This window comes from Schistocerca nitens, chromosome 4 (genome assembly GCF_023898315.1).
Source record: "Schistocerca nitens isolate TAMUIC-IGC-003100 chromosome 4, iqSchNite1.1, whole genome shotgun sequence".
Classification (NCBI taxonomy): Eukaryota; Metazoa; Arthropoda; class Insecta; order Orthoptera; family Acrididae; genus Schistocerca; species Schistocerca nitens.
This window is the reverse complement of record NC_064617.1, coordinates 730,902,384-730,920,298: the sequence shown is the minus strand read 5'-3', so window position 1 is coordinate 730,920,298 and position 17,915 is coordinate 730,902,384. Positions and strand designations below refer to the sequence as shown.

The following is a 17,915-nucleotide window of genomic DNA, read 5'->3' as shown; positions in this document are numbered from 1 at the left end:
GCTAGAGGGTAAGCAAACAAAGAAGTCTGCCAAGAAAAAGGACCCTGTGGTGGACCCAACACCACCACTCCCTACCAATTCTGCACCTGCAGATGAGGTGGAGATCTCAACGTCCCCTGAGGACCTGGATCTCACTCATGCCTGATCCACAGTAGGAATGGATACAAATACTCAGTCAGTGGGAGCAGGTGACCCTGAGGCGTAACCTGCCTCCTTGTGTGCTTCATGCCTTCCCAGCCTCACGATAATATCATCCTCCAGTGGAATGGCTGCAGTTTTTTCCACCACCTGCCTGTGTTATGGCAACTGTTAAGCTTTACACCTCCTTTCTGCATTGCCCTCCATGGCTGTAGGGGATATGACAAGAACCGTAGGGACTATAATAGAGCATCAGGTGGAGTTTGTGTCTATGTCCTGAACTCGGTATACAGTGAATCTGTGTCCCTTCAAACCCCTCTTGAAGCTAGGCTGTCAGGATAAGGATGAAGCAGAAAATAACTGTCGCAACATACATCTTCCTCCAGATGTTGCAGTACCCCTGAATGCATTGGCTGTACTGATTCAACAACTCCCTAAACCTTTCCCACTTTTGGGAGATTTTAATGCCTATAACCTTTTGTGGGGTGGCACTGTGCTTACTGGCCAAGGTAGAGATGTAGAAACTTTCCTGTCTCAATTCGACCTCTGCCTCTGGGCTTAAGATTGTGGTTCGCGTCTGATCTCTTCTGTCTGAAGTGGAGCCCTTGCCTTTACCACCTTTACTCCAGGTCCATTGATGTACACTTCCATGGTGTACACCTAGGCCAAAGCTTCGCTGGACCATTCACATGGTCGTAGGGACTCAGTTAACCCTGTGGCTCTCTGCTTTCCTTTCCTCTCATTTCATGACATGTACTGGCACCACAAAGTGGTTTACATCAATGGCTCGATGGCTGAGGGTCATGTTGGCTTTGTGTATGTTCATGGAGGACATATTGAACAGCACTCATTGCCAGATGGCTGCAGTGTTTTCACTGCAGAGCTGGTGGCCATTTCTCATGCTCTTGAGCGCATCCGTTCATGCACTGGCAAGTCGTTTCTTCTCTATACTGACTCGTTGGGCAGCCTACAAGCTATCGACCAGTGCTACCCCCGCCACCCTTTGGTAGCGACCATCCAGAAGTCCATCTATGCCCTGGAACGGTCCAGTCGTTGCGTGGTGTTTGTGTGGACCCCAGGCCATGTCGTAATCCCAGGAAATGAACTTGCCGACAGGCTGGCCAAATGGGCTACACGGAAACCGCTTCTGGAGATCAACATCCCCATAACTGACCTGTGATCATTATTACACTGCAAGGTATTTCAGATTTGTGAGACAGAATGGCATAATCTCAGTACACACAACAAACTGCGTGCCATTAAGGAGACTATGAATGTGTGGAAGTCCTCTATGCGGGCCTCTCGTAGGGACTCTGTGGTTCTCTGCCGGCTACGCATTGGCCATACGTGGCTAACACAAGACCACCTCCTCCATCGCGAAGACCCACATCAGTGTCACTGCGGCTCATATATTACTGTCGTCTACATCTTGCTGGCCTGCCCACTTTTAGGCCCTCTGCAGCGGACTTTTAACTTTCCCAGCACCCTACATTCGATGTTGGGCAACAATGCCTCAACAGCAAATTTAGTTTTATGTTTTAATCTGTAGTGCCTCAAGAATTTTGGTGCAAATTCTAGAAACCACTGTCAGCTCGTGCCACGGTGGACTCAAGACATTGCATTAGCTATGAAGGATCATCCATGAGCCCTGCAGTGATTCAGACATCATCTTTTGCATGCCAACCTAATTCCTTTTTAGTGTTAAGGCTCCCAATCTAATCAAACACATTAAGAAGGAATGCTGGAAGCGCTGTCTCTCTTCTCTGTGGACATATGCTTCTTCATCTGAGGTGAGAGTCAAGCTCTGTGGTCGTATGGGCCACCAACAATCAACAGCTGTTTTGTATATTGTTCTTGAGGATGGTCTTTTGTACCAATTCATCGGTTCTTGCAGAACAAGTAGCAACCCACTTTGCGACAGCATTGGCATCCTCTTCCTACCCAGCTACGTTTCTGCTGCAGAAGTGACAATATGAAGGCATCACCGTATGTTTCACCCCCCACCAAGCTGAATCCTGTAATGGACCCTTCACTGACTGGGAACTACTTCAAAGCCCCAGGCCCTGATTCAGTTCACAATGAGATCATCCATGTGAATGTTGTCCAAAGGCAAGATCTCCTCAGGGTCTTCAACCATATTTGGCTCCAAAGTCCTTCCCCTCCCAACAGCAAGATAGCATAGTTGTCACAGTCCGTCAGCCAGGCAAGAACACAATGTCTCTCAACTGTCACTGTTTGATTAACCTAACCAACATACTCTGTAAGCTGCTTGAGAGGATGGTTGTCCGCAGAGCCTTTTGTTTCCTTATCAGTGTGGTTTCCGGGAGGTACGATCAACAACCAACCATTTACATAGATTGGAAGCACCAATCCAACAGGCATTTTTCTAAATGCCAACACCTTATCACAGTCTTATTTTGGCCTGCGTAAGGTGTATGACACTGCTTGACATCTTCACATTTTACCTACCCTCTCTGACTGAATTTCTGAGGCTCCCTATCTATTTTTGTTCATCAGTTTTTATCCCTCTGGTTTTTCCAGGTTGGAGTCGGCACTTCTCAGCTCCCCACAGGTCCAAGAGAACGGCGTCCCACAGAGTTCTGTATTGAGTGTCACTCTTTTCCACATTGCCATCTGTGGGCTAGTGATCTCTGTTGGGCTGCTGGTCACCCCTGCATTGTACGTCGACAATTTTTGCATTTGGTACAGCTCCCACTTGGTATCCTCTGCTAAATGCCGGCTCCAAGGTGCCATCTGGCGGGCCTCTGCATAGGCCCTCTCCCATGGTTTCCAGTTCTTTCCAACAGAAATCTAGGTCGTGCATTTCTGCCATCATATCACGGTCCCTCCTAAATCTACTTAGATTCACAGCACCTGAACATTGTAGCGCAGTCCCATTTCTTGGACCTACGTTTTGATAAAAAGCTGACTTGGCTGCTCCTTATTTATCACCCAAACACCAGCTACATGCGGAAGCTTAACACTTTCTTTTTCTGTGCCCTCACAACTTGGAGTGTGGATCGTGCTACTTTTGTCTGTATTTATCGGGCTCTGGTTTCATCCCAACTGGACTATGGTTACCAGTGCTTCTTCAGCTTTGAAACTGTTAGACCCAGTCCATCATTGCGGCTTGTGTATGGCCACTGATTCCTTTCGGACTAGTCCTGTAGACAGTCTCCTTGCTGAAGCAGGGATTTACCTCTTTTGTTCTGGCAGTACCAACTCTTGACCTGCTGTGTAAATTGCATTCGACAGTTCCCTGATCATCCAACTTATTCCATTCTCTTTGCATACGAGGGGTGGTGTTCTTGTGATACCTGCCCTCGGGTGGGAGTACTAGTTGGAATGCGCCTCACTTCTCTCTGCCAAGATCTCAATCTCCCTTTCCTGGACTATGATCTGTGTATTTTCTCGCACACATCTGTTGGATGGTGCCCAGGCTATGGGTTAGACTGATCTCTTCCCTAGGTCCTGAAGTCTCAGTTTGCCCCCATGATCTTTCAGCATGTGTTAAAACAGTTCTTCATGAGTTCCAGGGTGCTGCCACCTTATATACTGATGACTCTAAAGCTTTGGATGAGATGTGATATGCTTCTACATCTCCTTCTGCTACAGAACGCCAATTGCTGCTGGGAACACACAGCATGTTTACAGCAGAGCTGATAGCCATTAGCAGAGGTCTTCATTTTATTAAACGGGCTTTCATTGAGCGTGTTTTAATACGTGCTAACTCAGTGAGCAGTCTCCAGGCTATTGACTGATACCATTTTTCCCACCCTTTGGTCTCCATTGTTCATGACTTTCTAGCTGGCCTTCATTCTGCTGCCTGCTCAGTTGTCTTCGTTGCGTCCCAAGTCGTGTGTATCCTGGGGAATGAATTGGCTGACTGGTTAGAGGATCACTCAATTACTCCCCATTTCCTTTGACAATCCCAAGTGCGGATTTGCGGGTGCACATAATATCTCTGCTGCTCAGAAATGAACACCATCTGGTGGGCTACTGCCCCATCTGATAAACTCGGCACAATCAAGGAGACTGCTGCAACATGGCTCTCTTCCTTCTACTTCTTCTGGAAGGAGTCCACAGTCCTCTGAGATCTCCACATCAGTCATACCAGGTTAACCCATAGTTTTATTTTGTGTAAAAAGCCACACCTGCATTCTGTTTGTAAAGCATTATAGACAGTAGCTCATATAGTGGTGGAATGCCCCTTCCTTTTGGCCCTTTCTGCTATGTATGGTATTCCAGAATCATTACCTCTAATATTAGGGAACCTTTCATGGATGGTTGAACTGGTTCTCAGCTTTCTCCATGAAAGTGGTTTTTATTCTTAGTAATAAAGTTTTAATCTACCTCTGGAGCAGGGGCAGGTCGGTTGGGATTGCGGCATCTCCCACTGTATGCTGTGTCTGGGGATCCCTGTCCCCACATCCTTGGCCATGCCATTCTTTCATCCTTATTTTACTCTGTTTTAATCATTTTTAGATTTGGTTTGCCCTATTTCTGCTGCACCCAGTTTTCCATTGTAGATGTCACACACTGTTGAATAGCGGCTGATCTTGATTGTAATGGATCAGGAGTGGTGCAGCCATGGGTGGGACATTTCCTGTCAGATGCAGAGCCCTGGGGATGCCAACAAGGTGACTACACTACTACCTTCATCTTGCAATTCTTATTGACAGTCCAAAGGATGTTCATTACATTTTTAGCCTTCTCGCTTTTCCCAACTAGATGAGAAAACATTTTCAGCAGACATCTCTACTTCTGGATACACCACTCATGGATCGAGGGACTGATGGCCTTGTTGTGTTATTCGACAGATGGCCTTGTTGTGTGATTCCTTTTGTTGCTTTCTTACATCTTCTTCTGATTCATCTCCAGTTAAAACTGTCAACCAACACATCACTCTCTCTTGGCGTTTTTACAACCCGCATCTGAACATCTGTTATGTCCATAACTGCCTTTTTGTTTAATGATTCTGATCCATGCTGGACACGCTGACTTTCATGTTTCATTAAAGTTACCTCTTGCTCAGATACTTCAGACATAGTTTGCAGTTTACCAATCTCATAGCAGTTCTGTTGCTCTTTTACTATGAGCTCAGCAACAGAAGCATTTAAAGTTTTTACTTTCTCCGTTGGTGTATTTAATGTTGAGCCAAATCGACTAACAGACCGATATGAAAAATGTTCCAGCTCTTGTTGTACAGTGCTATTAATGTCTTCCACAAAACCTTCAAATCGGTTTAAATCTTTTAAATCTTCTTCCCCTTCCTTTTTTACAGTTTCTCTTTCCTCATCTTTCTCTGTTTCCTTTCCTCTGATTTCTCTTTCCTCATATTTCTCTTTTCTCTGATTGGCTGTAAACTTCAGTCAAAAATCACTGTTCAGGTACTACACTCTGCTAAATATGTATTGTTCTTCACTCTGCTAAATATGTATTGTTCTTTTATCTGACAGTTACTCAGTTTTGCATTTTGATGTCTTAACTACTCATGCACATGCAGTCAAGCTTTGCAGATTATTTGTTTACCTTGGTCCGTGTACTTATTGTGAGCCCTCATATTATTATCCAGATTTCCTCCAAATAATCACACCAACTTATCAGTCTATCTGAAACTACACGATACGACATCCTCTCCTCTCTCCAGTCTTCTTATCTCAATTGTAAAAACTGTAAAACATAAACTCAAGGCATGTAATACACTACCAGCAAAAAAAATTAGTACACCTGAAAAGATGAATTTGATGTAGATCTAATGATGGCATATGCCGTCTGGAGGATACTAGATGTACTGATAACGGTCTCAGCACCATCTGCCAACAGATAGCATAGTGGCATAGCTACTAGACCATCAGCTTCCCTGAAATAGGGAATGCTCACAGCCGGCTCAGTGTGTACAAATGTGTGGAGCAAGAAGGCAACCATGCCACGGAGATGCATTCATGATTCCTCTAGCCAACTGAGTAAGTTAGAAATTGTGGCCTTCCCAAGTGGTGGGATGGTCCTTTTGGAGAACTGCCATACAAGTTGGATGTGCTGCATCAGTTGTGCAGTGGTGCTGCTATCAGTGGGCAAGTGAATAGTCTCACACCTGTAGACAAGGTTCTGGACGTCGATGCAGCACAGACGCCTGCCAGGATTGTCATTTTGCAAGGGCCATGTGTGCCCAGATGTGTCAACATGAACTGTTGCAAACTAGTTATTAGCAGTGGGACTGTGGGCACACAGACCCGTAGCCCATTTTCCACTCACACCTCAGCATGGACATGCACAGCTCAACTGGTATCGTCAGAAGATCACTTGGAAGATGGAATGGTGAACTGCGGTCTTCAGCAGTGACAGAAGATTCTGCCTGCACCCAAGTGATGGTTGTTTGCGCGTGCAGTGTAGACCTTGTGAGTACTGACTTGTAGAGTGCATTTGTCCAAGACACCCTGGGCCCACCCCATGCCCTATAGTCTGAGGTGAGGTGCTGTAAGTTACAACTCTTGTTCACCTTAGATTTATTTGAGGGGAATGCTAACCAGTGTTGGTATGTATGGAATGTTATTAGGCCCTTTCTTTTGCCATTCTTACAACAGGAATGTTATGTGTTGTTCCAACAGAATAATGCTCTCCCACACACTGCCCGTGAAACTCAAATTGCTCTTCATGATGTGCCACAACTACCTTGGCCAGCACAAGCTCCAGACTTGTCTCCAATCGAGCACATGTAGCATATGGTGGGATGAGAAGTGATGCATGTGACTCATCAAGCAACGACTCTTACAAAACGATGTGAATAGGTCAAGCAAGTGTGGAATAACATATCCCAGGACATTATTCACCCGTTGTGCAATCAATGGATGCCAGAGTTAACAACTGCATTGCCGCCTGTGGATACTGCACCACGTATTAATGTGGATGTTTCAGCATGGATGTAATCATTTTGTGTGCTCTATATGCACTGTTGCAACAATACATCTTTTGGGAACTGGAAACCTCTAAAAGGGTGTGCTAATTTTTTTTCTGCCACTGTGTTAATTGGATACATAAGAAAATCTACTCACCATGTAGCGGCAGGAGAAAACGTATAAAAGTTATGGAAATGTGCAAGCTTTAAGAACAAGTTTGTTTTCTCGTGCTGCCATGGCGAGTAGATTTCTTTACCTATCCAGCGATATTGTATTTTCAAAACTTGATTATTTTTGTTGATGTATAAACTTAGAGCAGTATAACCTATTGTGTACACTTATTATTCTATTACATATGCCTTCAGTCCATACCTAAACTATTAATAGAAAGCACGCTGAGTAGAAATCTGTACATCTACCAATACTAGTAACGAACACTAGATATTCGGAGATTGCAAATCCTGTTCCCCAGGTGCCAAATCATGTTGCTATTATTTCATCCCCGATTTTCCATTTCATGTTGGGATGACCCATTTTAAAAGACAAGAGTCTAATTTGCTGCCCTATTGTTGTTCATTCGAAACTTTTTCTCTGCCACTAGTTACTCATCGTCAACAGAATGTTAAGCTCTGCCATCCCTCCTTTCCTTTCTTCTTTGCTGCTATATGAATTTGTCAATGACAACTATTAACAGTGTAAAATTACACATATCTAACTCTACTGTTGCAACTCTTTCTTCCGCCAACCCTTCTTTCACAGTATCAACAATGACCTATGCCGTAATGTGTGCCCAACTGTTCTTTCTCTTCAGTCATTATGTTCTTAACTAGGCATTTATTGTTTTTACTTTTGTAATCTTTTCATTGTAGGATGTCTTCATTCCTTACTTGGTAAGTTCATTTGATCTCCAACAGTATCCTGTAGCAACACATTTCAAAGATTTATAATTCTTTGTCTTACCGATTGTTCTTGTTTTACATCTGTACAGAACTGTGTTTCAAACATAGGTTCTTGTGTATTTTTTTCCCTGATAGGTGACATTCAGAAGTATAATTGTAACAGTATTACCCCTGACACTTATGTTAACATATAACAAGGAAGGAATTGGTAAAGAAACTAAAATATTGAGTTAACTCAATGAGATTACATTTGTATTATCTGCTCCAGTTAAGTATTTAGGATAAGATAACAAAATAGAAGGAAGGAATATTGGGGTTTTAACGTCATGTTGACAACAACTGCATTAGAGAACGTACACAAGCTCGGATTGGGGAAGGAAGTCAGCTGTGACATTTCAGAGGAACCATCCCTTCATTGACATTAACTATTAGGGAAATTGTGGGAAACCTAAATATTGATTGCCAAACCTAAATGTGGATTGCCAGACCATGATTTGAAACATCGTCCGCCAGAAGATGAGTCCAGATTATTACCACTGCACTACCTCATTTTGTGAGTCTGAACATAATGGCCAACCTGAAAAACTAAATTATTTTATTGTATGTTTCAGCCTCACAATGCACAAATAGTATCATAACTGATTTGGAGTAATAGAAAGTTGTCATCATGTAATCTGTTTCAAAAGAAAGAAAAGTGTGGTAGTAAAGTACTAGGAAACTAAAATACAAAATCAGATTACAAACACTTCAATACATGGCATAGTAACATGTTAAAGTACAACTGAATAGGCCAGGAGACTCACAGTGTAAACATATCTGCAATCTTATTGTTGAAACTGAAGGTTTCAGTTGACTACATCACAATAAACTGTGTTAACGTTCAAATAACAAATCTAAGGAAAAATGTTCACACTATGAAATCAATTGAGAGATACACCAGCCACAAAGTGAAAACTAGTAAAAAAAATTATCTAACTATTGGTGTAGATAAGTTAGACCCACATTAAAAGCAAGCTACAGGGTGTTTCAAAAATGACCGGTATATTTGAAACGGCAATAAAAACTAAACGGGCAGCGATAGAAATACATCGTTTGTTGCAATATGCTTGGGACAACAGTACATTTTCAGGCAGACAAACTTTCGAAATTACAGTAGTTACAATTGTCAACAACAGATGGCGCTGCGGTCTGGGAAACTCTATAGTACGATATTTTCCACATATCCACCATGCGTAGCAATAATATGGCGTAGTCTCTGAATGAAATTACCCGAAACCTTTGACAACGTGTCTGGCGGAATGGCTTCACATGCAGTTGAGATGTACTGCTTCAGCTGTTCAATTGTTTCTGGATTCTGGCGGTACACCTGGTCTTTCAAGTGTCCCCACAGAAAGAAGTCACAGGGGTTCATGTCTGGCGAATAGGGAGGCCAATCCACGCCGCCTCCTGTATGTTTCGGATAGCCCAAAGCAATCACACGATCATCGAAATATTCATTCAGGAAATTAAAGACGTCGGCCGTGCGATGTGGCCGGGCACCATCTTGCATAAACCACGAGGTGTTCGCAGTGTCGTCTAAGGCAGTTTGTACCGCCACAAATTCACGAAGAATGTCCAGATAGCGTGATGCAGTAATCGTTTCGGATCTGAAAAATGGGCCAATGATTCCTTTGGAAGAAATGGCGGCCCAGACCAGTACTTTTTGAGGATGCAGGGACGATGGGACTGCAACATGGGGCTTTTCGGTTCCCCATATGCGCCAGTTCTGTTTATTGACGAAGCCGTCCAGGTAAAAATAAGCTTCGTCAGTAAACCAAATGCTGCCCACATGCATATCGCCGTCATCAATCCTGTGCACTATATCGTTAGCGAATGTCTCTCGTGCAGCAATGGTAGCGGCGCTGAGGGGTTGCCGCGTTTGAATTTTGTATGGATAGAGGTGTAAACTCTGGCGCATGAGACGATACGTGGACGTTGGCGTCATTTGGACCGCAGCTGCAACACGGCGAACGGAAACCCGAGGCCGCTGTTGGATCACCTGCTGCACTAGCTGCGCGTTCCCCTTTGTGGTTGCCGTACGCGGTCGCCCTACCTTTCCAGCACGTTCATCCGTCACGTTCCCAGTCCGTTGAAATTTTTCAAACAGATCCTTTATTGTATCGCTTTTTGGTCCTTTGGTTACATTAAACCTCCGTTGAAAACTTCGTCTTGTTGCAACAACACTGTGTTCTAGGCGGTGGAATTCCAACACCAGAAAAATCCTCTGTTCTAAGGAATAAACCATGTTGTCTACAGCACACTTGCACGTTGTGAACAGCACACGCTTACAGCAGAAAGACGACGTACAGAATGGCGCACCCACAGACTGCGTTGTCTTCTATATCTTTCACATCACTTGCAGCGCCATCTGTTGTTGAAAATTGTAACTACTGTAATTTCGAAAGTTTGTCCGCCTGAAAATGTACTGTTGTCCCAAGCATATTGCAACAAACGGTGTATTTCTATCGCTGCTCGTTTAGTTTTTATTGCCGTTTCAAATATACCGGTCATTTTTGAAACACCCTGTAAATGACACCTGTCTACAGACAGGTACCACTAAAGGCAAAATTACCTTCAGTGCCTGCAGCTGCACATTAAAAGGAACTGTTAAATCAAGTTGTTGTTATACAAGTGCAATAGTTTCTAATTCTACAGGAACTTGTGCTTAGAGTGATTACAGAAAAAAGATGGCAACCTTATGTTTAGTATAGTCCCATACTGTTTAATTGAGGCTGCTAAGTATGTACATATAGGCCGTTCTCCGCCTCATTCAGGATACCTGCAATTTTAATGGAAAATATCAGTTTTGTTGAATGTATAAATGACATGTCCCGCATAAAGTGCTACAAAATAGCAGCCAGTAAATTTTTGCCCACATATCTGAATAACAAATGGTATGTCAATGTCTTTTATACTATTATATGCTTCAGTTACCTAGTGGCCCTATATTGTTTGTTCATAGACAGTGATGTAAAGGTCGCAAGAAAATGATAGATTGTATTTACTGCATATCTCCTCATATTGTGTGTCACTGCATTAAATAGGTTAATATTCTGGTTGCAAACTTTTCCAGATTGACTTGAGAGAAATCAGCACATCGGGCTTCCCAGAAGATTTAAACAAAACAAAATATGAAACTGTAAGTATTGAGAGGCATTGCATGAATCATGAAAAATGTCAACAAAGGAAATAAGTTCTTCATGACTTCAAGAACATATTTGTAACTTTTGTTTCTATTTCCGTCTAGGTTATTCTTTTAATTTATGAATTAATTGCATGGGCTTTTCTTTCACTATTCCTATCACCATTTTTCCTTACTCTGTCTATTTTAGTAAGTACTATCCTGCGTCTGTGAATATTCATCCCACAAATATGTATCCTTTCACCTGCCTTTTCTTTATTACCCGCATTATGGTGATCATAGAAAACTACGATTATAATGGTATGGGCATGTCAAAAAAATGGGAGTTGACAAGATACCAAGAGAATCTCATGAAATGACAGTAGGAGGCAACAGGCCACAGAAAGTCATACGGATCATTGAAGTGAATGAGTATATGAGTAGGTGAAGAAGAGAGGAGAAGATGGGTGCAGAGTGGAGAGAGAAATTTGGTGGGAGGTTCTCAGGTTTTTCATTAAATTTCACAGTCAATTGTATTTTAATGAAACAGCTTTTTATTACAGTCAAATGCCATCTGTTGCACAATCAAGTGGGTTTATTTGGATGACTGATTACTGTTAATTCTAATTAAAGGCAAATAATGTCTCAGTCTGAAGCTTGAATTGAACACCACAGTGCTTTACTTTACATAGTTTTATTGGAAATGATATCCCTTTTCTTCCATCTGGCAATTGAACAGCCATGTAGGAAAGACTGTACAATTTCATTTTGACCTTGACCCACAGAGCAACTTGGCATTTTTGCATACCATGTTACTTTCAGAGGTGAAAGAAGCAATAAGCGATGGAAAACATTCGAGAAGTGACGGGATTGAACCTCATATCTTTTATATGTGTAATTTGACACATAGTCATGTTAATTCTGAGTATGGACCAAGAAAACAGTGGTTTGTCTAGAAGTTTTTATTGGTTAATTGTCAGTTAACCATTTTCATATTTCTCAATTTTCTTTTTTGTCAGATTATCAAAGTACCTTCCTTACATTTCAGATACCTGGAAGTTTTGTTGTTCAGATACAGAAGATACGGAATATATCAGCCCCAAAAGCAAATGAAGATTCTAAAGCAGCTCCTCGAATGCTTAAATTATCTCTTACAGATGGCCAAATTAGCTGTCAAGCAGTTGAAGTTGAATACATGCCTCGAATCAGGTAACTCATTTATGTTGTGACTGCATTATAACATCAAATTGTGTACATTGTCAATTGCTAGGGCTGATGTGTTAAGTCTTTCTGTGGTATTATTCTTCATCCTCTGTATTCACTGCCCTCCAATAATCACTTTTTCTGAAAATAATGGAGCTCTTTAGATGAATTTACACTGATGCAGAAGATTTTGAAAGACCTAAAGTTTAATTCTAAGGTATCAGAATTTGAAAACACAGTCTTTGTCAATAAAAAACACTACCAATAAAACCAAACCCCGTTTCTTTAAGGAACTGAATTCCCATGTATAAAATGTCATATCTCTCGAACTGTATGTTGTACAACAGCATAATTTTGCAGTTGCATTCAGTGGTATACGTGGATACTGTGCACAACATTTATTGCAACTGGAGCTAATTGTAAAGTAGTAATAAAAAATTAAAACATCATGCCTGATGCTGCAGCCTCACTGCATGAAGAGCACAAAAGGTGGTAGGTGGCAAACTTTTTTCCTTTCATCATTTTGTGGGTGGTGCACACAACAAAAAGTTTTCATGAAGACTTGAAATTATGTGTAAAGTCTGCAAGAAACTGCCAAGTGCTATCTTTCTCAAATACTGGACCAATATAGTCTGGATAATGAGCTCATTATAAGTTACACTGCCTCAAAATATAAGCACACTTTCTAACCATAATATTGACTTATTGTGTTAAACCTTTAACATAAAATTATAGCTCTTAATGAGCAGATTATGAAAGCATTTTAAATTCAGTCAATAACTGTATGAAATATTGAAAATGATATTTTTGTTGCCCCTGAAAGCCGTTACAACTACAAACTATGCACCATGAACCCTTAACTAGGCTAAACATTTAGCAACAAAGATTTGATGACTGGTATTTGAGGACAAAGAGGCAGTGACTTAATTTTTTGATGTATTAAATTTTAAACAGAACAATTAACAAAATATCATGATGGTATAATCAACTAATTTTACCGAACTATCATCTAATGAACTTGAGTGGTAGTTAGCCTTAGAAGTTCTACAGTATGTGTTCTACTGTCTTGTTTCTGAATATTTTTAAACTACTCTTTATGTTTCAGAAAGATAAAATAAAAGATAACAGTGGAACAGACTCATTGTTTTAGACAAATTATTATATTTACTCTCACTACACAGCACAAATATCAGTCCCTGGTCTCAGAAGAACTTGTATTCACTGTGTTACATTCTTCTTCTCATTTTTCTGTCATCTATTTTGATACTAATAACATTGCTATTCTATTTAGCTATTATTTTACTTCCTGTCATTGTTTTCTGTAGTTGTAAGCAGTATCATCATCATACTCTGTACCCACTGCTTTTGATTTTGAATCACATCCTATCAGTTGGGAAAAGAGAGCTTCAAATTGGCTTTCATTCTTTCTGATTAAGGTTTTCAATTATTTGCGCAAGTCATTCACCTAGAGTAGGGTTGGACAATTGATTTGTATTGGGGAGGCCATTTTGTGGAAGTGGAGGTTAATGGAGGGCTGTACTTTTTAAAACTGTTGTGCTCATTGGTTAACTTTGTATTTCGGAGAAGGTATAAATTGTAGCATAAAAATGAATAAATACAAATAAAATAGTTGTTGCTTTATTCAGTTTATCTATTTCGCTAATTTCACATCATTTACATCTGCAAGCACATTTAATTTGAGAACCAGGTTAATAAAGACACAGACATATCCTGTCATATTTTTCTACACTTAAATGCCCTCTATATTTAAAAAAAATATATTTTTTAAAAAAATATAGAGAGCATTTTTTCCAGAAAATTTTTTCTTACGTGGATATTTTTAAGCTGGCAACTAAGGTTACAACAACAAAAATTTCTTTCAGTGTGATTTGACTGCATTCAATAAGATCAAGCTGCAGCTACTCACATGCTGTGTCAGTATCAGCATTGATAGGATAAGATTGCAGATTGAGTTGAGGCTGAGTTTTCTTAAAGTCTTAAAATCTTCCTGTGAACCCGTCCTCCAAACTCTGCAGATGGTCACTAATCTTAGCAGAAACACTTTCGGGCACTTGGTTTTCTTACTAAAAGGAAAAACGAAAATTGCCTTGAACTGCCTGCATTGCAAATAGACCTAGTTTTGCTTTGAATGATTTTACATGCTCCCACATTTCATGTCCAAATAACCCCTTCCCTGCAATGTCACATTCAATTCTTAAATTTTTCATATATATCAGCTGCAAACATCATCTCATATCTCCACTCACAACATTGTGTTTTTGTAGCAAAACCATGAAATGAAACTTCCTGGCAGATTAAAACTGTGTGCCCGACCGAGACTTGAACTCGGGACCTTTGCCTTTCGCGGGCAAGTGCTCTACCATCTGAGCTGTGAGGACCGGGCGTGAGTCGTGCTTCGGTAGCTCAGATGGTAGAGCACTTGCCCGCGAAAGGCAAAGGTCCCGAGTTCGAGTCTCGGTCGGGCACACAGTTTTAATCTGCCAGGAAGTTTCATATCAGCGCACACTCCGCTGCAGAGTGAAAATCTCATTCTGAAAACCATGAAATATTTCTTTTGTGTCCAGAAATAAGAGGATTTTATTCTACAATGCCCAGACTCTTTTTAACACTTTGCCCAGGCTCAACCACCTCACATGTTGCGGTAAATTACATTTTTGTACTCAGACCTCTCATTCTCAAGAAGAGGTCTGAATTATCAATGGTGGACTGCCCTTGATCTAATCCTATTCACAACACCAACAACAGGATTGATCACACGCTTTAACTCTAGTGCAGCTTTAATAAGGCTTTCCTGAAACAAAATGCAATGAAAAGATGAGATGTCACATTGTCTTGTGCTTATAATTTGTTTTTTAAAAGCTTTACCAAACCAACATTTTCCCACTGAACTCTCTGGCCCCATCTGTTGTAATACTTACCATTTTCTTCCAGGGCAAGTCACTTTTTTCCGCACAGTTCACAGCAAACTCAAGCAAGTCCTGACCAGTGGTTCCAGCTTTAATTCTAGGGCAAGTAATTCCCCTATGCTGATAAATTTTCATTAATTCCACAGATAAATATAAGTAATTTTGCAATGTCTTCATTATTTGTGCTCTCAATCATTGCCAAGGAAAAACAAACAAAATCCTCACTCACAGTCCTCAGCTGTTCTGTGAGTTCACCGCTAATTAAGTCAATGCACTGCACTGTAGTCCTTCTTGACAATCAAATGGTTTCAAATTTCCTTCTAACATCAGTACACAATATGCTTGCACACTCTACCATACATTGCTTCATAAACCCACCATCGAAAAAAAGGCATGTTGCGTTTATTACGGTTATAGGAAATCTTGAAACTTGCTTCTGTAGCACTATTTTGAAGTGTTGTTTGCTTTGTAAATAATGTTTGTTGCTTCTTCAACCTTTTCACATACTCCACATCTTTCAGTTTGCATTCTTCCTTGGAAAGTTTGCAGCCAAATTGGGTGTTTTGTTTTATAACGCTGTTTCAGATTGTACTCCTTGAACATGGTTATTGTTTCATTATACAATAAACACACTTCTTTATTCCCTGTATCAGCAAAGAAATATATGTTTGTCTGTTCTTCATCACACACATGACATTCATCACTAATTTAAATTTTTTCAGAGGCTCCACGGTTCCACTAAAATTGGAAATTTATGTATTTACTGTTGCACAGCCAATTTACTGTTCCACAACCAAAATGGAAATGAAACAGATAAACTGGAAAAGCATTCTGCATCATACTGTTCGCACAACCAGGTCGACATGTGGTGAGGTGGCAGATAGGGAGCTCTCACATCAGCCACCACACCAAGTGTCAACTTGATTTGCAAGAATTGTGTGTATACTATACATGGGTATTGATATGGCCAGCCTAATGGAAATCTTTGATCACGCACTGGAAGGAAATTTTGGTTCAAGCCAGATTTTTCTGACTGTCTTGGCAGCCACTGTTTCCTCACACCGAACAATGCTGATTTCCTTTTAATCCTTTTCCAATCTAAGTTAATGTCCCTTAATGATCTAAATACCACTCAGCCATTAAACTCTTACATGCCTTCCTTCCTGTCTACTGATACTTGTGCAGTTGTAACAGACTTTACAGCTGTTTCTTGTCAATTGTCTTCATATTCATTATGTCGAAATTGTATGTTTTCTTTCCAACTGGGCCTTGGTCTGTACAGCTATAGCCATTCAAGTAAATGTATCCATGCCACTGGAAGTGTCAGAAATTTAAAATTTTGTGTGATCCCTTTTAATAGCTTACAATTGTTTAGTTTTTTTATTAAATGTGTGCATGCACTAATTCTGAGTGTATGAATATTTCATTTTATAGCTTGGATACACCACCAGGAACAAAGCTGTTTTTCAAGGGTGACCAGCTCCCTATGTCACATGGTTATCTCCTGCTTAGACCTTCCCTTATTGAAGTTCTTGGTGGAAAAGTTCCACACCTTGTTGAAAAATGGGAACTGAATCGGGTATAATTTATGTTGTTCTCATCAGATTACGAAATATATTGCATAAAATTATCACACTGAATAACATGTGATAATGTGGTACAATTTTCATTTTCAGACCTTAGCAAAACATACCAGAGGCAGAGTTGGGGAAGAAGGTGGACCACCACCATGGATTCCATTTGGTCAAAAAATACTGAAGCCTAACCATCAGGATCGAAATTTTAAGGTAGTTTTTTACTGATAGTCTTTGAAAATTAGTAGGCATCACTCTGAATGGACAGTGGAATTTTTTTTAGATATTTGATTCTTGTGAAATTAATTTTGATTACTTTTTAAGACTTGTGGTGTAAAGTAATTTTGAATATGTAGACAAATAAATGACAGTATTATGAAAAGAATAGATTGCTACTCACCACATATTGGAGATGCTGAGTCACAGACAGGCACAGCAAAAATATTACTAAACAAGTAAGCTTTCGGCCAAAGGGCCTTCCTCCGTGAATTAGATAATATACACAGACACATTCACACAAAGGCAGCTCTCATGCACAGACCATTGTCTCACTGCTGAGGCCAGACTGTGAGCTACAGCACATGATGGGAGAAGCAATTTGGTTGTGGGAGTAAGGACGAGGCTGGGGCAGGAGGGGAAATGATAGCAGGGTAAGGGTGGGGATCAGTAAAGTGCTACTTGTGGGAGCATCCAAGAAAGAGGTGGGGGAGGGTAGGGCAGCTAGGTGCAGTCGAGAGCTTAGCCCGTGGGGGAGGAGGGGGGGGGGGAGGCAAGCAGGGAAGGAGAGAAGGTCAAAGCCTGTGGGTGCGTTGGTGGAATGTGAAGACTGTGTAGTGCTGGAGTAGGAACACGGAAAGGGATAGGCAGGTGGAGGACAGTGACTAATAAAGGTTGAGGCCAGGGGTGTTATGGGAACATAGGATATATTGCAGAGTGACTTTCCATGTGCGCAATTCAGAAAAGCTGGTGTTAGTAGGAAAGATCAAGATGGCACAGTCTGAGGAAACAGTCATTGAAATGAAGGACATTGTGTTGGGCAGTGTGCTCAACAACTGGGTGGTCCAGCTGTTTCTTGGCCACAGTTTGTTGATGGCCATTCATGCATACAGGCAGCTTGT

At 41.0% G+C, this 17,915-nt stretch overlaps 1 protein-coding gene across 1 annotated transcript in view; it reads left to right on the top strand.

Moving 5' to 3' along the window:
- LOC126252916 (tudor domain-containing protein 3) overlaps positions 1–17,915 on the top strand; it is a 141,840-nt gene that overhangs the window by 32,278 nt on the left and 91,647 nt on the right. Inside the window, exons 3-6 of the mRNA XM_049953902.1 lie at positions 11,046–11,111; positions 12,142–12,302; positions 16,658–16,802; positions 16,900–17,010. Of these exons, the coding sequence (XP_049809859.1) occupies positions 11,046–11,111; positions 12,142–12,302; positions 16,658–16,802; positions 16,900–17,010 (483 nt within the window). The remainder of the gene's footprint in view (positions 1–11,045; positions 11,112–12,141; positions 12,303–16,657; positions 16,803–16,899; positions 17,011–17,915) is intronic.